Source organism: Aphelocoma coerulescens, chromosome 3, assembly GCF_041296385.1.
Source record: "Aphelocoma coerulescens isolate FSJ_1873_10779 chromosome 3, UR_Acoe_1.0, whole genome shotgun sequence".
NCBI lineage: Eukaryota > Metazoa > Chordata > Aves > Passeriformes > Corvidae > Aphelocoma > Aphelocoma coerulescens.
Genome location: NC_091016.1, coordinates 90,288,862 through 90,313,028, shown reverse-complemented (window position 1 = coordinate 90,313,028; position 24,167 = coordinate 90,288,862). Strand labels below are relative to the sequence as shown.

Sequence of the window (24,167 nt, the reverse complement as noted above, 5' to 3'; positions counted from 1 at the left end):
ATTTACTTGTTTGGTTATGATTCTCCTCTGAAAATGCTGTCCTCACATTGAGAAGACATGCACAACACAGTGCTAAGAAGTCGAGCATTCCCTGCATTTGGCAAGACATAGCACATAGGCAGAGTAGGAAAAACCATGGTGAGCCTCTCTGGAGGTGCAGTTACTGACCTTGTTCGGGTCTTCGTGCTCCAATAGTGAGGAAACACAGCAATTTGCTGAGCATTACATATTTTTAATCCAGAAAATTGGGCTGCAACTGTGAGCTCATCATAAGGCTGAGATATAAAACCAACGCCCCCTTTCTCCTGCCCTGGGGCATTGTGAATGCTGCAATGCCAGGTGGTGGCACTGTGACACGGGGGTTCTGGGGTCCCCCAAGTGCAGCCCTGCCCCCCACACACTTCCACCCAGCACCCTTCCAAGGAAGGCCTTTATGGTCCCAGGGCAGTCCCTGTGCCCAGGAGTGTGTTCCTACTCTTGGCTGCCATACACTGGGGCACAGCTGAAAACAGCTGGGAATGGCAGTGAGATGAAACTACTGATGGGGTTATTCAGATAGGTGAAAGAAACCATAAAAAACAATCGAGCACATACTTGGTAATTCATTGGCCACAAAACTTGTGCAGTGAGTGCAGAAAGCTGTAGGTGTGGCATTTAGGGACATGGATGAGTACTGGAGGTGGCAGTGTTAGGTTAACAGTTGGACTCCATGATCTTAGACATCTTTTCCAATCTAAATGATTCTATGATTCTATAAAAGTCATTCCCATATGCAGCAGACTCATCAATCAGTGTTAGGACCTAAACACATTTTTCTCATCTCAAAGATTACTATTGTGTTCAACATCTTAATGATTATGAAACTGGCAACAAGATATTTACTTTGATCAAGGTGTTTATTGCATCTCAGAGGGCACACATGCACTGGGGCTTTCTGTTTTTTGGGTTTTTTTTTGTTTGGGATTTTTTTAAACTGAAATACAAAGAAAAGCCATTTTGAAATTAGCTTTTTATAGAACTTTCCCATTACAGTGTATGTTATCCCCACAGCAAATTCAGATACAACCACTTTTAATGGTACCATACATTGATTAAATAGTTCATTTGAAAGACTTTAGGTGAATCTTTCCAACCCAATATGCTTTTACAGAGAACTGCCAAGCCACTTGTAACACTGATCAACAGTGACCTCATTGAAGAGTCAAGATCTTACACCAAGCCATCAGCAGAAACAGTATGAGAACAAATAAAAATTAAAGAAACACAGTATGTACAGTAAAGGGCATGGATCTCTGGATCAGAATTAAATCTAATCACCAATAGTACAAAAGCTACTCACAGCGCATTCGGGGCAATGAGAAAACACTATCCTAAGGCATACACAGGTAAGCACTAAATTAAGAGATGTACGGAAGAACTGAACAGAGATGGGTAACATCACTTGTAATGTTTTGACTACAGATATACCAAAAAGTCCTCTTGTATTTGAAATCCTTTAATGCCAGCATGACTATGGTTGCTTTTTCCCAAATACATGGAGAGAAACTGACCCTTTACTTAATTTTCAGTGCATTTAGCAAGAACTGATAAATATGCCAATTATAAATGCAAAAACTTAAATAATTAAACGAGATTTTAAAATAAAAACAGCAATAAATATGGTATTCTTTCAGATATGATTTTTCATTCTTGGTAAATCATTGAAAAAGTATTTGTCATGGAAGTTTTCCTTTATATTACTTTAAATTATTTTAACATATACAGTGCCACAAAAATAAAACATTTTTTTTCACGACAATTGAGATTCCTGTGACTGGAAAAAAAAAGTATTCTGCACAATTTCTTAAGTATTTGCTTTACTATCTGGTATTATCACACTATGTTTTGTAACAGATAAAGGAGAAATTGAGGCCTAGGGAAACTTTGGGTGTCCTCAAAAAGTTATATACATTGAAACCTTCAAAAACCACAGACATTGCTCCAAATGGCTCACCAAACAACAGCTGCATAATCTGCCCCCGTGGGATAGGTTCAGAAAAGCACTAGAAGGCATCAGAAACATACATCCATTGTTTAAATTGTAAAACACAAATAACCCAAGTACACAAATTTCGAGAGAGTAGGGATAACAGCTAAGGTAGTACACATTCCTAATGTTCACTTTCACAGCTGTGCTACACGTTTCAGAAGGAAGAGAAAGTCTGAGTAAGCACTGGGTTTGGTACTGGTGGCTCACTTTGAAACTCTGAGCATCCATTTGTAGACTCCAAACTCACGTTTTTAGCATCCAGTCAGAAAAACCGCAGCTGTGAATATAGAAAAGTATTGGATGAAAACTGATACAATGAGTTAGTAAAGCATGTTCTAGAAAGAGCACCAAATCTGCTCATCCCTTCCACAGCTCAGGGGATTTGCTATCAGACTCTAGTGAAGCAGCAGTCTTCCCACAGCCAGTTATGAATCTCTCCATCATAAATACAGGTTGAAAGCAGTGAGTCCGAGCAGTGAAGGTGTATCTCCACTCCTGGCCATCACCTGGAGGTGTACCTGCCAAGTGCCAGGTACACCTCCCTAGGGCTGGAATTTGGAGAAGGGTGGAGTGGGACTGGGAGATGCCTGCTAAGAGCAGCCTGAATCACTGCTGCCAGCTCCAGTGCAGAGTGGGCTCAGAACAAATTTTAGAATTAAGCTCTAGGAAGGAAGAAAAGTGACTCATGAAGAAGGCTTTAAAGTTATGTAATGATTGTCCTCTCCTCACCTTATTCTAGTCACATTATTCTAGTCTTCATTATAAAATGCATACCTTACTACTGCATCATTATTTTTTAATTGGCAATTAGTGTTTAATTCAATTTGATATTTCTACCTGGCCCTCCAAAACAGTAAGAATAATGTTTTGGCCTTTATTTCCTTCCATTATGCAGTACTGCTTTTTGCTTCTCCTCCATTTTTCTTTACATTTACTCCTCTGTTCTTCCCCACTGTTGTTCTACACAGCACTGCTCAGGACCTCATGGCCTTAGCATTCAGAAAAGCAGTGCCTTGAAAAATGGTATGGCAGGGGAGAACATTAGCTGGCAGTAGTAAAGAGATGCAAACAACCTTCCCTTGATGACAAGAATACGTTTTCCCCTTTTGATACCTTCACACCTATGATACCAAATCTTTTTCAACACCCACAAGACTGGAAGAAGCCTCTTCAGCACCTTTTCCACTCCCCAGTATTTGTACCCTGTTATCATTCTACATGTTTCAGTATTAATTTCAAGAAAAAAACCAAACATGAATCCTTGGACTGAATGGAAACAAGGTAATAAGTGAAGTTATACATTGATGATACTTCTTTTTTTTTGCCAAAAGCAACTGTCAGGAAAAGTTATCTATGAGTCAAGCTTTCAGGCTAAAGTTAAGAGTGTGGACAGAGAATTTGGTTTTCATTACAGTGCATGTTCCTACCTCCACAGCTGCGATTTTATCAGTCATATTCATCCTAAACAACATCTGTGTGCCAGACATGTACCACAATGTGACATGCTCGAGCAGGCAGTCACAGAATACCTTATCATTTACAAGAAATCCTTGATGTTAAGATCCGCTAATGGGTCCTTTGTTGGAGGTTTCTTGGGGCTCTGAGTAGCAGGAGTTGGACTTGGAGAAAGCTAACAGACGCCAGCCAGGAAGGCAGGAAAAAAACAAAGCAGATAAGAATACCCAAGCATTAGATAGACATAAGCAGTTCTCACACAAGCACATTGCAAGCATACAAAGTTCTCATTTGTCTGCAAGTTCAGCGTGGTGCTGTTTTGCTCATGCATTGTTTGGGTTCCATCCTTACTACAGGGTTAACAATGTTTGGCAGGTTTAATAGACAAGGCTATAGACACTGCAGATCTGAATGAGCATAGCTTCAGATCACTCTCTCCCTGTAGGACAGAATGGTGTTAGGATCTTCAACCCAGACAGAAGACAAGACAATTGTTAGATGTTAAAAACCAAGGTGCAGAGCAAGCAGAGTGCATCCTGCAGGGTACAACTGAAAATCCCTGCAACTGGCAGTTAAGTACAAATTATTTGACACTGGTAATGTAAATAAGAGTCCAAACCAAACTGGAAACATGACTAGATTATACTAGGTTCCTCCTTTGATAGGTATAAAAATCATCAGTTATCCCATAGAAAATGTCAGTTTTCAAGTTCCATGCAACACTTCTGACTATGGTGGTCAAATGATTCTCCCATTCCGTCCTTACTCCTCCCCATTCCTACCTCAACTCAGGGCACAAGAAGTATTTTATACGTAGCCCTGGCACCTTGATGACCGCTCTTCTAGAAAAATATTTCTGTGTCCCATAATATTATTCTTGGTAAGTGCACATATAGTTTAAGGTGGGAGGAAAAGCAAGACTAAGTATATTCCTACTTAGAGCAGTTTCAAGTTCTTTCCATTTCTACACAGAAAACCTTGACAAGCTTCATTGGGAATGTAGTTCCTGACTTAAGAAGTGTGGTTTGCTAGATGTTGATTGCCTAGTATTCGCAATACAAGGGGGGTAGCCTGGTTTCCAGTGTTACCAGTGAGATTTTACAGCTGCAGCATCAACTTCCATCTCCCTCCTTACTTGAAAGACAAGATGGACTTGTGACTTAAAAAAAGCAAAATACTACAGCTAAATAATTTCCTGCCTCTCCTCTGGAAGGGCCTTTCCTTTTCAGTGTTATTACAAACCAAACTCTACTTTGAAATAATAGCCTGGAACAGGCATTATAGCTTATGCTGCATCGCTTGCTGAGTGTAGCTATAGTAAATTGTGGTAAGCTGTGAACAGAACAGCAATGCCCGTGAGTTCCACCTTGAGCTTGACTCAAATATCCCCCAAAACTAGATCTTGGATGTAATTAGCTGTAGGAGATTTTCAAACTCGTTCCACTGGTCTCATACAAGGCAACTGAAATAAAAAATCAAGGTGGTTCATGTGATCTGCAGCAAGGCAGGCAGCTGATCCTTTACGACATCTCATTTACAGACCTAGAGCTAGAGTTGAGCTGAGACAATGCACACACACAAGCTACTTCCTAGAGATGTGGAGAGCAATTAAACACTCCTGTAGCAGCAAGGCTCACCTGTACACCAGGGCCAGTGGCAGCTCCAAAGGGGGGCCTCATCATCGGCTGCCCGTACATGACCGGCTGTTGGGGCATCATGGGCACCCCTGCACCTGCTGGGGGCTGGAAACCAACACCGAGTCAGCAGGGGTCTGGGGGAGGGAAGGAGAGCAGTGTAGCAAAAGAGACTCACCATCCCAAATGCTGCTCCTGGCTGTGGGACAGGTGGAGTACCTCCTGCGGCAGGAACAGCACTTGCTGGAGGCACAGCTCCCGCCTAAAAAGTAATTAAAAAAAAAAAAAGGCAAAAAAAGAGCAAAAATCTAGCAACCATCTGGAAACCACACCAAGTCTCCAGCATTCTCAAAGCTGTTCTGGAAAGTAGGACTGTTATGCAGCACATATGCAGCCTCAAAACCACAATGCTTCAAAGAATGAGGGAGCTGAATGAGTCCTTATGCACAGCTTGTTTCTTCATAAGAAAGCAAGGATGACAGACTCCATTCTCTTCATGAACAGAGTGCATTTACTGACTACAACTCAAAATAGGGCCAAGAAAATACACACTTTGCTCTTCCTTCTAAAGAGTGTAAGAAAGCATCCCAATTTCAGCTAACACACTATGGCACTTAATTGTAGCACTCTATTTTAGTAAAAGCTTAAGCAGATTGTAAAGCTAAGGGAAATAGCTGCTGTAATTAATTTGCAGTGAAAAAAAGAATAATTATGTACCAAGATTCATTGAAGTTAAAGAATAAGTTCACACACTTAAACCACGATCAGAACCATTACATACTTTATAAAGGAAGTTTAGTTTATCTTGATATGCTTTTCATTCATATGCTGGACTTGTTATGATTTTCATTCAAATAATACAAGGCAAGAAAAAGTTTATCTTCCACTAGAATTCAGGAAGAGAGAACTGTTAGTTTATGAACTCTATTCCAGTCTGAAGGTTTTCTGGGGAGCATTTCAGTTAAAAAGTGTACTGCGCTAAGAGAGGCCCCAAACTAAAGCCAAGATCTGGACATTCAGGTATGTAAAGCAAGAAATTAAACCACACAGGTTAATGATATCAGATGCAGTGATCTGACTGCTTTTATAGGAACACATTGTAGCTCAACAACCAGTTAGGCAGATGCCAAGAAAATGGCCACACAAACCAAATCTGCTTTTGTCTCTAAGCACTGAGTCACTCGAGGGAATGGGCTTTGATGTGATTCTGCTGATTTTAAACCTGGAATTGAAAGGTCACAAGGAAGGGAAAAAGAGACCAAAACTTAAGTGGTTCAACAGTGACATGAAGAAAAGCTTCATTTTTGCCTTCATATTTACTCTGCCTGCAGACCTGGGTTTCTCTGGATTCAAAAAGTACCTAAGTGCATGATTTTTAAGAAATATATACAGCACATGTATTTCATGAAATGCTATCAAAAGCACCCAGCTTCCAGGAAAACCAGTTACTTATCAGATGGTAAAATCACTACAAGATCAGACTGATGCTACAGAAGCTTGAAATTTCAGGCAGTACAAGTCATCAGGTAGTTCACGTCCAAGTAAAGCAGTGGAGACATCATTTTCAAGCTTACAGTACAGAAATGGTTAATCACTACTACCATACTCAACCCCTTGCCTGAGAATTGCCTGTTGGACACAGTCCAAGAGGAGCCATGTTAGAAGCTTCTAGCTAGTTTTAAGCCAGCAGTAATAACTGTAGTGCAGGTGAGGTGCTGTTAGTATCTTCATGTTTAGTTAAGTGCAGTAAGAGATCAAAAAAAATTCACTTACACCGTACAGTGTTGCCCAGCCTTTCTATTAAGAAAAAAAAGTTGATGTTACAACTAACACATTAAGTGAAGTACAGGGAATTCTTGTATCTTCCATAAGGTTATGGGACATGCTCAGAGTCTTGTTAACACCTGGATGTGGCAGCAAGGAACTGAATTGGTCATGGCCCCCCTTCAGAGTTCTTTCTTTCCTTTGCCAACACAACCTTGTTCAATTGGAGGCTGTTTTAAGCCTCGTGAGACATTTGATGAGTTACGACCCCTCTTCAGATTACTTTCGTAGCTTACTCATGATCAAGCTGCTCTTGTGCCACTTTTAGATTTTTAGCTCAATTCAACCCTCTTCTCTCAAAATTAGTGCCTTCTGATACTTTTTTACAGGGTAATCTTACCTTTGCCAACTGCTTTACCCTCATAAATAAGCTACCCACTCTTGATCTAACATCAGTTACCTGATAAGTATGAATACTGTGTAGTCTTTTGATCTACTTCATTCAGTAAAACCTGGGAAAAACCTAGATATTTTCTCTCCTTATAATACACCAGCTGTGGATCGATAGTGTTTTATTTTGGGTACTTGACCTGGGCCTGATCCTGGTAAGGCTTACATGGCTAATCACACACTTGGAAATGCCCACAGGTATTAAATGTACATGTAGAGCAGTATCTTGATACATACACTAGTGTATTTTTCATTTACTACTCAAAGGTTTATTTATACCAGCTGTAAATCTGTTCTTAAAAAGTCTGACTTGAAACACTCATATAATTTACACTGAGGTAAACTGTTTAGCCTCAGTAGACTGGAGCAGTGCCTACATGTATGCTTGCACAGTCTCATCAAATACTGCAAGTCCAATACCAGTGTTGTCTATGGATTAACCACCTACCAATGGACCACCTGGGACACCACCAGTTGACCATGTTGCAGGTGCTACTTTTGGCTGCCAGTTCGCTCCTCCTGTTAACTTTTTCTCTCCAGCATTCCACTGAAGGTCTCCCCTAACAGAGAGGGAGAGAGGCAGGCTATTATTTGCATACTTCCACAGTGAAAATCAAACCCAGTTGCAGCACACACTAGCATTAGACGTGCAGCTACATTAGCTTATGGTGTATGCAGTTATTAACAGAAAGATATACTTTTAGTGACACTCAGTTTCAAGGGTTGTTAGCAGTGGACACCAGAACACTCTATGCTGAAGTAAGTTACATGGTTATGGCCTTTGTGGTGAGAATTAAAGAGAAGTTTTACTTAGTATTGACTGAAGGTAACATATCGCATATACCCTTGCAAAGTAGGAAGAGGGACTGCTACTGCCTATTCTACTGGGGCCAGGCAGGAGAGCTGCCTGCTAGATGTCTTTGAAAGGCCATTTCAGTGCTGGAAATCTTGCTCAGACAGCTGAAGAAGGAAAGTATTCAGTTCTGCAAAAAGTTGATAGATACAAGACAAACAAATCATTCATAGAATAACAGGGCTGTTGCAAAACCAGGTTTTGTTAGAGGCTGCTCTACCCAGAATAAAATACACTATTTGAACAAAGCAGAATGAAGGAAGCTACATTTTGGGGCTAAACCTCACGATATGTTTGTACATATCCCTCCTATCGTCTCCACACAGGCACAAACCATTTTGAAGTCTTGCATACAGAGGAAGACTCAGGGCAGAAGCAAGCAATTAGATTAAGAAGATAAAAAAATAAATGCAATGTTGTAAGTATTTCTTTTTGCAAAAAGAAGCTTATCATGCCATGGAATGAACCTCTTTTCTATTTTGGAAGTATTTCAATGCCTACACAATAAGTATAGCCAGCATCTGTAAAATATAACAAAACTATTACATATTAGCATAGATTACTGAGGGGAACTATACAATTTGTTATCTGGACTATTTGTTCATTATAAGCTGTTTGGAAATCAGCTATCCAACATGAAGGCAGTAATTACAGGAAAAAAATATTTCTAAGACTCAGATTAAAGACAGCAAGTTTATAAGCTATATCAGGAACACTGAACTTTAATTATTCAGTGAACCTGTATAGAATAGAATGCTTTCTTCAGAATTTTTCTGGATTGGGAGGTCGGGGCATATAACCAATTCATTGTTTCTTAATAACCACTGAAATAGATGTAGGGCTATACAGCAGAGTAGAAAACTTCCTTTTATCTTTAAGCAAAGTTGAACTTACTTTTTAGAAGTAGTACCAGAAATTCCAAGATCTGAAAATTGTAAGAAAAAAAGGAAATAAAAAAGAAGCCACGTTTAGTAAATTGAAGCCTGTCAAAGCTTAGATTTCACTGCACCTGGGCTTATCAAGAGCGAAAAAAGTTTTGGCTGTCTTCATTCAGACAGCATCAGAAGACTGGCCACATCTACCTACTCCTCAGGACAAACGTCTGAGAAACCCTGTGGATATCTTGCAGTTGAGAAAGTCATTTTTGCTTCATAAGCAAACCAAAGTAACTATATTTAAGTCTACAAAATGCTAAGTTTTTTAAGAGCACCAAACTATTTACCATGAACGACAACACTAGTTTCTGTTCCTCATTACACACATGGAAATAAAAAGCTGTATTCCACATACACATAAATCTGGACATTGCCTGTGAGTTTTGAACTGTTTTATCTGCTCTGTCATACATGGAAACTCCAAATGGTTTCCATAATTACCCTTTGGAAGAAGTCTTAAGTTAAATTTTAAAGAGTACTCTTCTCACAGGACCAGTATAAGTCCTGTAAGTCATAAATTGCTGTTTGATTTCCTCCTCCAAACTTGGATATACCAAATGACTTGCAGAAGACGTTTCAAGGGATTTCAAGTCTTGCTAACTTCTAAGCACAGTATTTTCCCCTACACCTAACAGCCATGTCTGCATCATAAGATCAGTTTTACCTTTGTTGTGGTGTGTTTACATATACTAAGAGAGTATTCCTTCTATACAGCCCTCCAAAATACAACTTCAGCAGGATTACACCTTAGCCTAGGTGGGCCTCTGTTAGGTTTTTGGGGGGTTGCAGCTACTGATCTCTAATTACAAAGGCCCTAGCCCTTTTCCTACTACAGGAACATATTTTAGTTTAGCATTTCAAGAACCTGTTTGGTAAGTTCTCTGCCTGAGAGAAGGCTTGTTCTTGAGTGCACTCATCACCCCACTGCTACTCTTTCTCTCATTAAACATGAAGTCAGCTATTTGTGTCCACCAGCTTTGCTGCTTAAACTCCAGTATGCCATCAGACACCTTGGACAATTTTAATTTTTCTATCTATTACAGAGGGGCACATCCATTAAGAGTCTGATGTGTCTCTGGAATGTACCTGGGATGGTCACACATTACAAATCATACCTACCAAAAAAATGACATTATTTGACTCAGATCCTGGGCTCAAAGAAGGACAAACCCAGACTATGTGAATCAGCTATCTGAACCAAGCCTTATTCTTGCCAATAACTTCCCCAATCTCCCCAGCAGAACAGGAGGAGACTGAAGCAAGCTAAAATAGACAGGTATTTGGCTCCATGGAAAAGCAACATAGCTGCATGCCACACCATTTAAAACCAAAATTTTTCACTTACTGCCTACTAAGTTTGCAAGAGACGAATCAAGATCACTTCCAAGGCCTTTGCTTGCTGCTGCAGCAGTGACTGTTGCTGTGGCTGTAGGTGCTACAGGTTGACCAGAAGGAACCATAGTTGGCATAAGAAGATCACCTAAGCCATCAAACACTGGAAGTGAAAGGAAAGTGAGTCAGAACAGCAGCTATGATCAACAAAGCACTGCCTGCTACTCTGCTGTTGCTCAATGAATACAGCACAGACAACCACATCACAAGTCTTACCAGAACACCATTTGACATTAAAAGTAATGCCAACAAGGGCATGCATGTCATCTTACTAGACATTGAATGTACAGTAATCCTCAAAAAGCTATACCAATGAAAACTAACATGATAAGACATGCCTAAAAGGAATTTAATTGGAGCGTTGAATCTACATAGATACAGCACCACTTCCACATGACACTATTTTTCTTACAACCATCCTTACAGAGATGTCAGATACACACACATTTGTCAGGAGATATTCATTTAAAGGTTTTTAAAATGAACATCTTGCTGCAAACACCAGTCAGAATTACTGTGGCAAAGGCAGTCTTATACCTTGACATCTCACAGCAACAGGATTGGCAGTCTCAAGATGTTACTATTCACTTGCAAGCAGCAGGGAATCGGGAAAACCTATTAACATCTTATGAGATCAGAAGGAACCAGAACCATCCACACTGACAGTGCTGTTCTCCTTAGTCCAGTCATCTAACTCAGAAGTTTGTTTCTTAGATCCCTTGAAGTCAAACTGCTTGGTACAACTCATGCCTGAGTTCTATCTTCTGATCTGTATTTGAGGTACATGCTAATGTTAAGTCAACAGGGAGGGGTAGCATGTGCACTGGCAAGCAACCAAATAACCAAGCAGCAGTACTATTTCCATCTTTTTTCTTGTACGGTTGTAGAACTCACCAATTTTAAGTTTGTAGCAAGGACCCAGCATGAAAAATATAGAATGGAAGAGATGCAAACAAAATGATAGCAATGATAAAAGTTTAAGCTTATAGTCAGGCAAAGAACTCTAGGCCAGCTTCTGTTGTGTGTACCCTCAGGTGCCATGCAAGCTCCAGAGCACCTTCAGCAGCAGTGGCAAGATGACTTGCCTGTATACTTGAATTACAGAGTAGTGTTTTCCTTGGGTAACTCCTGATTCATGCTATCAAGCACATGCAAGGATGATGTATAGACTAGTTTGCTTTTTACTGACACGCTAGAATAAAAAATGGATATAGAGAGCTCTTGGGCACACACCAGCCTTATCACCACCCTGAGGTTCTTCCAGTAGAGAAAGAAAAAGGACGCCACCGATATTGCTTGTACTCAGAGCCCAAATATGATGTCATTAACTCATCTACCACATAAAACACATTAGAAAATTCACAGGAAGAAACCCTGTGGCTCACCTGATGCATCAAATGAACTGCCAGTTGTTGGGGCTGTCGTCCCAAAAGCTGCATCAAAGTTAGGCTGTAGCAATCCAGTTTGAGCTGGAGTGACTGGGGATGGTGATGGAGAGGGAGCGATAAAAGAACCTCCAAAGCCTTTGAAAAAACACATTAAGAGAGGTGAGGACATTAGAGTCAGCCTTGTTAGACTGTGTTTACCAAAACCTCAGTCTACAGAGGGCAGAATGATAGAGACAATTATTACTAGACCATTTTAAATAACTCAGTACTACACAAGCATCCTTGGTGTGCCAGGTATGACCATGGGAATTTAAAGATTTTCTGACAGTCACCAATAAAAACATTAGCGATTTTAATTCAGATTTTTGGAGAGGCAGACCAAAAGAGTAGAGAATGCAATACTTCTGTCTCTACACACTATTGTTCTAGGGAAACAATATCACAGGCAGTATGCAACAAACTATTAGTTCAGAAAAAAAATAAACAGAAGAGTAACTTGAGAAGTGCATATGATCACTCATCAACTACTTTGGAATCTCAATTCATAAGGCAGTGTTTTACTAATCCAGTTTAGCCTTTCTCACCATCTTAAAATATCCTGGTTTTCCTGGTCAAGATGTCTTCAAGCTGTCCCTTTGCCCCCATGCCAAAGCAGGGTCAATTGTACTCAAACCAAAACCCTCCATGGGGAAATGAGAGTGCCATCACTGGGTCCTGGGCAGCAGCCCAGCAACTTGCTGTACCATCAGAGACAGGCTTTAGGTGTGGAATGCCTGGCCCATATGAACAAACACATTGGCCCCAGACACAGCTGGGAGAGGGAATGCAAACCTGACCGTGCACTGCAGGTCCAAGAGAAGGCAACCTGATTAGAACCACCTCAGAAATTGCACCTCTCAGCTGAAGCTTTCCAGCTTCCAGGTAATGACCGAAAACACCCAGATCATAACCTGAACTGGTCCCTTCAGATGCCACCAACCAAGGGCACCAGCTGCAGCCAGGGAACCAGGAGAAAAGCAGAGCAGCCTGCTTTCTGCACTCAGAAATAAAGGATATGTCAGCAGCCTAGGTGAGCTTCCCTGTGTTTATTAGGCTTACTTCAGTATAATGGAACCAAGAAGCCCTTATAACGCAAATTCTAGCCTACAGCAAGTCTCATGCTCACAGTTGCTAACCCTGAATATGGAAAAATGCACTGGGATCAGAGACCTGCCCGCATCTCTCCATGGTCTGTTCTTGACATGAGTTTGTCATGGAATACTGTAGGTTGGAAGGGATCTCTGGAGGTCAGCCAGCCATGCAACCTGTTTAAAGTCAGTCTAATCAAATCAGGTTGCCCAGAGATTTGCCTTGGCACCTCCAAGAGATCTTACTGACTCTCTGGGTGGCCTGTTGTCCTATCAGAGCATTACAGTATTTAATGAGTTTCCCACATATACTGCCTTTTTTTACTATCTTTGTGCACCTCCAAGAAGAACCTGGCTAGTCTTCTCTGTATACTCCCATGAGTATAGACATCTATTCCCTTTTGCCTACTCAAGGCTGAATGAGCCCAGTTCAGCCTCTCTGCATATGTCATATGCACAAGTCACCATCTATGTGGCTCTCCACTGAACTCACTCTGTCATGCCTTGATGACCCACATCAAGAGATTCTCTAATACATTTCCAGATTACCCGTGCCCAGCCACATTCCCTATTTCCCTTCCAGCACACACTATGGTGGTTCTAGCTGTCCAAGTGCCAAAGCTTGTGATAGTGATGCTTTCTCTAGCTGCCTAAAAAAGGCTTCCTCTACTTACCTCTTCTTGAGCAGGTGGTCTGCAGCACATACCTGCTGAAACATGACTGACATGTCACTAGATCATCACCTGCCCCAAGGCAAAGCTGCATTCAACTATCTGCACAAAAGTATTAATTGCCACAGAAGCAGACCAGAAGCAGATTGACCAGACCCAAGGATGACAAAGGCAGTTCACTGAAGCTATTCTTAAACCACAGGAGCCATCTAAAGAGACTGTCTTTCCACTTCCTGAGTGAGAACAAGGAGCCTGGCAGAAGGGTATGATCCAGTTAATAAGATTTTTTTTTTTAGAAAGTTCTGTAAGCTTTTGCAAAGCCCCATAAAGTGTCTGCTTTTCCAGCTACAGAAAAGAGGACTCCCCAGCTTCTGGTGAAAATTTGTATGATGACTGGTCTTAATTCCATAGCTTTTAGCCTTGCAGAATTTAACAGTAACACCAGGCACAGAAACCGTAAAAATTCTTTAACAAACAAAGTTCCTAGTTGTCTAGAGATTGCAGAAGACCCCAAGAAAGTCTGCAGAAACAGCAGTAATTGAGTCAGATGTGTTGCCTGGACATCCCCAACTGCCTGATTTTGAGGTTACTTTTACACAGTCAAGGAAGATTTCATGTAAGAACACATTATTAGAGTACACAGTGGGACACACAAGCACACAGTTTAATTGGATAGAAAGATCTAGAAAGGGAAATGGCTAGACTGTTGTATTTATCAGCATAGTTCTGGTTTTGTCTGCTGAAAGGCTTGGAGTAGGAAAACATTTCTTCCAAATTTCCTAAGCAAGCCAAGAAAGAGCAGGAACTTAACTGACAGCAGAACACTTAAGAAAATTATGAATAGTAAGTATACTCATTACATTATGCAAATAAACACACAGTATAACCAAAAAGTCATAAACCATGAAGGACAAGCCTTCAGCCACCATATGAACTCCAGACACTCTTAAATTTAAAACTGGATTACACTGCAGGCTATACATCTGCCATTATCTAGAGTGAACAAATGCTTAGCAATATGCTGCAATGTTTATAGACTCTCTCTGTCTGCCAAAAAAAAAAAAAATCAAGTCTACTTAGAGCCCTTTGGAATGTATGTTCAAAGCATAAATAAAATAAATTTTTAAAAATCATCTATTAATCCCAACTGCTTCAGGTCTGCTTGAGTATTTTGACTTGGAATATCCCGTTTATAATTTAGGTTGATTTAATGCAACTCATCAGATTCAGAGAGCACATTGCTGAAGTTTAAGCCATCTGGAGCACAATTCCTACTTGCATTTAAGCTTAGTTATGGATAATGACATAAAATATTTTGTATTGTAATGTTTGCATAAGCAGAATTAGCTTCTATCCTACAACCTCATTGCACTCAGTCTCCTGATAACACATGTAACTGCAAAAGACTGTCATGATTCAGAATCTAATAGTTAAAACCTAATCTATGGCCTTAAGCCATCCATAAACTAACTAATACAAAGACCAATTGAAGCAATATGAAGAAAAAAAAAGTAGACTTCTACCTTAAAATCTGAGGCAGTTTGCCCTAAAGCCTTAGCATGCATTTACACATTATGTCCCAATTTAAGAATCTGGGTTGCTGATTGAGAATGGATGTGTGCCTTATTATTATCCAGACAACTTCTTCCTTCCTGTGGCACAAACAGACAATCTCCACACTTTGAGCAGGTAATTGACAATGTAGTGATAACCTACCCACCGATTCTACAGATTGTGCTGGTTTTGGCTGGGGTAGCATTAATTTAAATCATGTCACAAATTCACCATTTAGAAACATGGCAGAATTTAAGGCAAGTCTTCTACAAACCAGGAGTGCTGGGATTTTGCTCTCTACAAACTTCAAACTGGGATGGGGATGAGTCACAGCTGTTCAGCACAATCACTGTAGCCACTCCAATACATGGTATAGCACAAATTTTGGAGAACAGTACACACAGAACTCAGCTTAAGCTGCTTATCTGTAGGATGCAGACTAAAATAATACAGTTATCCAGCCTTTGATAAAGAGTGTGACAGTGATGCCACATTCAGCACTAGCAGAGACCTCATCTCACCCAGTATAAGGAGAGGGTCTCTATCACTTCTCTTCCCTTGTGCTCTCATTGTCCCACTCTCCTTGGCTAAATGCAAGGCTGCTGTCAGACATTCAAGCTACTAACATTTAAATGTTCAACCTGCCTCAATTAAAGCAACCAAATTGAATGAACTCAAAGTTTAATTAGCAGTAAGGAACAAGAAGCATAGCCTGAAATATTGCTTAACTTTAGTACTGCTGAAGACATCAAAAGAAACTTTAGGCAGACTCATACTCAGTGAACAGTACAGAAAAATAAGGCTATGTGGGAGGTAGGAAAACAAAGAACATGGAAAGAAGATAACCTAGGAAGTTAGCTTGTACTTCAGTATATTGCCTCCATTACAAATCACTCTAGTTTTAACTAAAACATCTAAAGTACTAAGAAATCTTGTGAACAAGTATTTTATTCCACTATCTACACCCAAGGAACATAAAAGATTTCAAACACATTTCTTGGTATTGCTCTAAAGTAACACATTTTTCGAATTCTTTATTACCAGCAAGTAGGTCTGCAGAAGCTGAGGAACTAGAAGCAGCCTGGGTTGTTGGCTGGGGTTCAGAAGCACTACTTCCAAAAGCATCTAAAGGGAATTCCAGGAAGCATCAAGAAAAAGTGAGGAGTTCAATATTAAATACATCGATTCATCGGTTATCGTAAACAAAAGATGACAAAAGAATAACCACTTCATAAATCAGAAGAAGAAAACGAAACTGCTTGGCCATCCTTATTGCAGAGCAGTACCATGGATGCAAAGTTCAGGTGGAAAAAAGGATGTGCAACAAACCAGCACTTGAAAGATATCTCTTCTCTTTTATTTGGGCCTCTTCTCAGATACAAATCCCAGCATTCAAGACAACAGGGTTAAGTCTTTTGGAGATGAATGGATTGGTTGAAAATTTGGAGTAATTCCAGCCAGAAGCCAGTGGTTCACATGAAATCTTTTTAGAGGTATTTCTCACTAATGTTTGAAATTCACTGCCTCTAAGCACCACTTCTGCTTTTAACATGCCTAGAGCTGGTGGTGCCCATCCTAATTTCCACCTTGTCAAATCCAACAAAGATCCTGTGATTCAGATATACCCACTTTGAGACAAGTCACCCTCCAAACTTCAGCTGCTTTGAGAAACGCAACTGAGAGAAAACAGCATGACCACAGAGATCAGCAAAGAAGAAAAAGGACAGAGCAGACTTTCACTGGACAGCTGAGGAAGAGTCACACATGCACTGACTGAGAACAGAATGGCAAGTGTCCTGACAACAGAACGACCACACTGACAGCTGATTTGCAGTTCATTACGGTGCAATTGTAAGAATGGGACATGCCAGACTCAGCCCTAAGGCCACAGGGACATGCCAGACTCAGCCCTAAGGCCACACAGAAAAGTTGTGAGAAGGGGAAAGCCGCAGCTTTCGCAAAGCGCAAAGGTAATTGAAATGAAGTGATTCAACTCTGAAGTGGTGAGGAAACAAAAATACCCACCACCAAATAGGTCAATCACACCTGAAGAATCCACCTTTGCTGGAGAGGCAGCAGGTAGAGGAGAGGGGGCTGCAAATGCATCCACTGCAGTAAGCACAGGATAAATAATATTTAGTATCAGCAAGGCAACAATGATAGCTAAATATTTCAAAGCTACATGGGCTCCAACAGTTAGAACCACAGATTTGGTAAATTTGGGTAAGAGTCTCCAGAACTGCAAACAGAAAATGTTACATTTCTCACACAGCAACTGAAAACCACAGTACTTTAAAGAAAACATTGCTTATGAAACATTTTCTTATGCTTAGAGGAGGATTTCCTCTCTCAACAACATCACTTACTTACTGAACTTCAGTGTCAGCCACTTCATGATTTGCATCTTCAGCAAGTGCACATCTTGTGACCAAAGCAGCAAACCCAAAACTTAATATTTCTTAGTATTTCAGTTTAAAGGTGTAAATTGGCAGTAAGTTGATTTTTTTGTTTTATTTTTGGAAAAAAATCCAAGCCCAGGAAGTCTGTGGAATGGCCTCTGAAAACAAGCACTCACCAGATAAGAGATCACCAGTGAGAGAACTCTCAGGCACAGGAGAAGCTCCAGGTTGTGGAGATGAAAATGTATCTTCCAGAAATGAAAGAAGAAACAAGAAGTATCACTCAACTCAGTTTACACCATTGCACAGCCTCAAAGCAGCAGAGTATCGGAAGAATTCTCTCTTTACCTGTACCAAAGAGATCTATGCTAGGAGTAGCATCTGGTTTAGGCGCTGCAGGTGCATCAGGAGCAGACTCAAATAAATCTAAGGCCAAGAACACAACACATCTTTAACTCATCTTTGAAAGGCAGGACTGAAAACAGAAGTTTCCAATTTTGCACATCATATTTGAAATTAATAGGCTCTCTGGTTTGAAAGCCTAGCACACAACACACATGCAACAATGAACTGTTCATTTGGTACTCCTGACAGATCAATCCACCAGAATCAAAGAGTTAAAAACAAAATTACCACCAAATATATCTAGAGCAGGAGGAGCGGAGGTGGTGGCGGTAGCAGAAGTGGTGGCAGTAGTGGTAGTGGCAGTAGCTGTAGTAGCAGTAGCAGCAGCAGCAACAGCAGCAGCTGGAGAAGGAGTTGTTGCAGGAACTGGAGTGGCTGCACTAGTTGTAGGGGTAACTACAGGAACAGCAGTCTCTGTTGGCTTCATAGCAAAGAGGTCCAGCTCAGGAGCAGCCTCTGCACTACCTTCGGATGGGGCAAAGGGGTCTTGTAAAAAGGAGAGGGGAAATATATGTGTATGCATTCTTAGGATCAGTGAGGGAGGAAGTCAAGAACAAAGCAACTATAGGCAATGCACATACTGCAAATACACGCACGCACACGGAGGAGGTCGTTCTAACATCTAGCTTACTTATCCAGACATGTTACTTAAGTTTTTCTAAAATAAAGACTGTCTGAAAGGCTGAGCAGTTCTAGTTACTAGAGGGGAGAACTTTCAAAGGCTGTTTGACGAGGCCAAAAAAATAAATATGGCAAAAGACTATCCAGGCTACTGCTTACAACTCAGCACTGACAGAACCATTCATTAGCACTACCAAATAAACACTGGGACTCGGAAACAGGCAGTTTTGTTAAGCATGCTCTTCAGTCTAAGGTTTGTTTTTACCAATTGCAAACACTACGAAATTTTCAGGAAAACACACTGCCATGTAGTTTAAACAAAAAAGAAAAAACAAAACAGCAAAACAAGAGACTATCTAATGACATAAAACCCACCATTTCCTGAACATGCATCAAGAGCTGCTGCTACAGGGGTTGGGGTAGCTGGTGCTGCTGCCCCTTCAGCTGCTGCAGGGGCTTCCCCAGGAGAAGCTGCAAAGGCATCTTGGGTGCAGTTTAAGAACAGAAATTAAAAAAAAAAAAAAAAAGAATAAAGAGAAGAAAAATATAATAAAAGAACCAAGTTAAATTGCATAGGTAGATCCCCTTATACAACATGAATTACTCCAAAGCAAGACAAGTCATGCAGCGCAAAACGCTTTGTCTCTCCCCCAACCCCACACAAGCAGGTTCTAGACAGGGTTTGCAGATGGAGCTTCTTGGGTTGCCCACAATAAGCACAGTGAGTGTAAAAGAAGGCATTATTCTCATTGTATAAGGGTTCAGAGCAGCATGCTCACGTACTACCCAAAATTAACTAATTAACAAAATTAAAACTTAAGAGCAGATATTAACAACTTGCATGCTCAAAGCCTGTATTACATGTGACTAATCTGCAACTATGAGTTTACTTGCATAGTGCCTTTCACTGTTATGAGTAACAATCCAATTACTCTGGCAGATATATGCATCTACCATTTCTAGTCTTTGAGCCAAGTCAGTCATGCAACATCTGAAAAATTGAACTTACTTGTTTCTTAACAGTATTCCAACTGGATCTTTCTGAAGCCATAACCTGATGTATAGGTTATATTTACTCAGCTTGCTTCAAACAGATCAAGATTGTTCATCTTAACTGACGGCTGGCCAGCCATAGCCTGTCTGTCCTTTTAGGATCACTTCTAGGCCAACCAGTCAACTTAGGGAAAACAACTAGTTTGGGGTTTTGGAATGACTTGCTCATGAGGTTTCTTTGAATGCTTTTTTTGTTTGCCACTTGCTTTTTGCCTGTTTTTTCCTTTTTGTTTGCCAGCTCCTAAGTGGCATGCTTAAATTTCAAGCTATGAACAGCATTATTTCTAGGCTTAAACCAGCATTTGTGCTCTTAATTCTATGAAGTAGCCCTAATGGACAGTGCCATTTGGACTATCCTCATAGGCAAGCATTTTCTTCACAAAAAAAAAAACCTGCACCATGAAGATTAAATACTTCAAGATGCTTGTAAAGGACATTTTTCTACTGCTACAAAAGTTAGCAAGTTTAAAAAAATCTGTTAGGGAATACTGCAATTGCACTGTCAAATTAGCACAGGAAAAAGCTTAACATGCTTTAACTTGAATGTCAATTTTAAAACGAAAACAACAATTTTAAAAACAAAGTCGTGCCAGGTAATCTAAAAAGCTCAAAAGAACATGCATCAAAACTTCAACAGAAGAGAAGAAAGCCCACGAGTCTTCTACAATAGAATTAAAATGAGTTAGTAGCAAAAAAGGCCTGCTAATAAGCCATTTCAAATATAATTCTATTTTTCAAGTAACAGGGTTGTTCAACAACAAAACTGGATGGCAGTTGTCCAAGTAAAAACATCAGAACATCCCAGTGTTGTACGTATACCAGACACTGGCGTGCACCACAGGGAAGGAATTCAGCACTGAACTGAAGAGTTTTGCATCATCCTGCTCGAGAAGATGTTTTGTGTAATGCCATGTGTGTTCAGTTTTGCTCTACAGGGCCAGCTTTCAGATGAAGGGGCAGCGTGGGCTCTTTTGAAAAAACTATTTGTGCCCACACAAGCTTGTAGGCCAACAGCATAGACATTGGTCAACCCCACTTATAATTATTTCCCAGAATGAAAGGATAGACTCCAGATGACATCTAAGGCAGAAAATCAGAAAGCATAGAGCTAGTCATTAGTTCTATGTTGGGATCACTTCAGCCTCAGAGTGACACCTATTCCTGGCCAGATGTAGTCTATTGAAGTTCCACATGTAACAGTCATAGATATTCAGGTGGGTACAAGTTCCTTACAGCCCACAGATGCAAGGAAACAGATAGTTTTGCACCAGCTTTATTATTTACTGACAGTTCTGAGTAAGGTTCTTGCCAAGCGTTGTAATTTTTTATAGCATCAGACTTGGGTTAAATGGCAGGTGGGAGAAACACCTAACTTCATACTGGAATCTAAATGAAAAATGTCATCGTAAAAACTCTTAATATTAGTTACTCTGAGAAGTTCAAGAAACCTACACAGAGACAAACCAACCTGAACAGGTGACCCTACAACCCATAGTTTAAACCAAGGGTTTGCCATTGGGTTTTTCTTAAGTTAGCACTTACTAAGTTCCTTTCAAAAAGCTCTGCTGCTCCCGCACAGTTGCCCTCTGCTAAAATCCAGCATAACATGCAAAAATGGATACAATTAAATCTGCATATTTTACTATTAAAAAAAGGGACAGTTTATTTTCTTTTTTGTTCCTCCATATTGGTGTAGTAACCTTACATTTGCACATTCAGCAATGCAAGAGATTTTCTCCCTTTAAAGCTGTTACTGTATTTTTGCACTTTTGCATCTCCTGTTTCAAAAGCGAATTCAGCTTTTGACTTCTAGAATCAAGTAACATATGGTCCTCACTTGAATTTCTTGACATCCTGAAAACATAAAGGGATGTTGCTGAAACCTTTGCAAGTTCACACTGCATGGAACATCTACCAGGAGTGACAGGTATGTATTATGTACTGCACTACACTTGAATTCATAAATATAGTTCTTACTGAAATAATGTGCAAACAAGGGCTTTTCAAAGTTGTTAAATACTGAAGCAGTGCTTCCCTACATCTTGTCTGCAGACAAAGTAAGTGTTTCTGCAGAGTAATCTCTTTCATCTCATAATTTCAGGCTTTATTTGATGCCACAGCATCAATACATGACAAATTTACTCACAGAGATGATACCACTGACTTATAATCATCAATGTATTATGCAACAGGTGAAACAATCCTGTGGAAGTCACAAGTAGAGGAAAGATCATTGAACTAAAGTGCACACAAGAAACTGTTACCAGAGTTTTCTCCTTCTTCATTACTATTTGATATAGAAAACCTGACCTGAGTTAAAAAGAATTATTTCACTATGCTCAGAGCTAGGAAATAATAGTAATTATGCAAAGTGTTTCTTGTTTGTTTGGGTTTTTTAAACTACGCGCTAGCTTGCTATACCAGCATGTACCAGCATGCACCAGCACAAGGTACATTCATTAGCCCTTTATTGCCAAAAGTCTTCATCACTTTGCCTGTAGTTTCTTTACAGGGAAGACCATAGTTCTGCCCACTTATAATTCAAATCATCTTAATGCCTCATAACTGGCATTTGCACAGTGTCTGCCATGACTTGTTACTTGCACTGATTACAGAGCAATTCCACAACAAAATGTAACTCAAGAGCACATTACACATGTGCAAAAATACCGTGCCCAAATTCTATTACTGAGTGCCACATCAAGGTATTTTGCCTTTCTTCTACCTTTGCATTTCTCCCCTCTCAGGAATGATTCCAGCTGCACTTTGAAAACAGCCTCCTCTTGCCTATCTTTGAAACACAGTAAGGAGCTCCTCAAGTTGGCCCAGGTAACTGAAAGCTTGTCTATTAATCAGATTGAGTTCTTTAAAAAAGCTATGCTAGATCAATCCTGCATTTCTCATCTGCTTTCCAATACCATATTTGCAATGAACACATAATGCAGAGCTTATCTCTCCAAGACAAAGCCCAGTCCTAGGCAGCATGCAGGCTCTTATCAGCTGAAGTATCAGCCATACAGAGCAGTCAACAGTTATTCCAAAGCCTCCTCTGCTGCTTCTTCCTTCAGCTTGGCTACCTTCTTCCTGCAGCTGTCAGCTTCTTTCCCTACACAGACACTCCCTGAAGACTCTTTCTCCTGAGATCACTGCTCCTGTACCTTCTCCTACCATACCTTACCACAAGAAACTGTGTGAAGCACTGGCAAGCTGCAAGAAGTTAAGGGGACCTTGAAGACTGTATCTCCAGCAGACCTCAAAGGTGAAATACCTACTTAATAGGATTAAGTGTAAGCATGTCTAGCATCACAAAAACTAGAGAGTAATAGTGTCTGCCCCAAAACTACCTCTTCTTGCACAGTCTTAAGGTAACAAAGAACGTTAGTATATGATGCTAGAATACAATTACAGCACAGCCTTCAGGAAAAAAAAACAAAAAACAACAAAGAAACAAAAAACCTCAAACCATGAGCAGAGAGATGGAAGTTCAATGTAGGCTCATGGATCTTAAAAGGGTCTTGAAGTTTTTTTGAAAAGTGGGTGTCTTGAAGGCACTGCAAAAGTATCTTTCCTGCTGAGTGTGTTTAGAGATTTTTCTTCTCGAGAACCAGAGGTTTTCTGCTATCATAAATAACAGAACCTTGCTTCATTCTGAAGTGTTCCAGGGGAAAAAAAAAATCAGTATGCATCTAATATATACTCCACTGGAGATTTATAGCATTTGAGAGACAAAATACATTCTCTTTAAAGGAAGAGACCAAGTCACAGAAGTCTGCATACTGCAAAAGTGAAATTCTTTCCCCACTGAAGGGTGAAGCTCCACTTCTTAACATGTGTCACTAAGTTATCTAATGATCAGTTAAATCACTAGAAACTAAACACATCCAGGTCTTTGCCTGACAAGCCTGGAGGCAGGCACGTGATTTGGCAGCAGCTGTTTTTCCAGGCATAGAGTAGTGGAAAAGGTAGAAAAAAAAGATTGCATCTTGTTGCTGTAGTACTGGAACAACAAGCACAGGTAGGTGTTTTTCTAATCCTGTTTCAAGTTTACAGTGATTTCTATCCATTTAACTGTTTCATTTTTCAAAAAGTCCTATACCTATTACTAAATTAATTGCTAAATTAATTACTAAATTACTAAATTGATAATGCAATTTGAAGGTGTGGTATCCAAGACTGGCTCGACCTCAGTGCTTACATTACCAGAAGTTTCACACTCTATGCATCTGCAGAGTTGTTAATGAGCACAGGCCCTGGCTTCTGCAACAGGCTCCTGAGAGCAACCAACATCAGACTCTCTCTTGCTCCTAGTGGCATCCAGAACCTTGCCCATGACAATTTGAAGCTACTTCTCAACTGGCTGATCTTGTGGCACTTGGATTATTATCAATCTTTGTAAAAGGAGGGGTAGGTAGCATGTTGCAGCTGTATTCCTTTCTT

The 24,167-nt window shown here is 40.3% G+C and overlaps 1 protein-coding gene across 1 annotated transcript in view; it reads right to left on the bottom strand.

Annotated features, from left to right (window-relative positions):
- Positions 1-994: 994 nt before the first annotated feature.
- The window catches only part of SNAP91 (synaptosome associated protein 91), a 64,020-nt gene continuing 40,847 nt past the window's right edge, over positions 995-24,167 (bottom strand). The window contains exons 16-29 of the mRNA XM_069011243.1: positions 19,053-19,160; positions 18,285-18,542; positions 18,000-18,077; positions 17,828-17,899; positions 17,278-17,361; positions 16,294-16,377; positions 11,898-12,035; positions 10,466-10,615; positions 9,080-9,110; positions 7,781-7,892; positions 5,297-5,380; positions 5,122-5,226; positions 3,559-3,659; positions 995-2,306 (exon numbers count right to left, since the gene is read on the bottom strand). Of these exons, the coding sequence (XP_068867344.1) occupies positions 3,567-3,659; positions 5,122-5,226; positions 5,297-5,380; positions 7,781-7,892; positions 9,080-9,110; positions 10,466-10,615; positions 11,898-12,035; positions 16,294-16,377; positions 17,278-17,361; positions 17,828-17,899; positions 18,000-18,077; positions 18,285-18,542; positions 19,053-19,160 (1,397 nt within the window). The 3' untranslated portion in view covers positions 995-2,306; positions 3,559-3,566. The remainder of the gene's footprint in view (positions 2,307-3,558; positions 3,660-5,121; positions 5,227-5,296; positions 5,381-7,780; positions 7,893-9,079; positions 9,111-10,465; positions 10,616-11,897; positions 12,036-16,293; positions 16,378-17,277; positions 17,362-17,827; positions 17,900-17,999; positions 18,078-18,284; positions 18,543-19,052; positions 19,161-24,167) is intronic.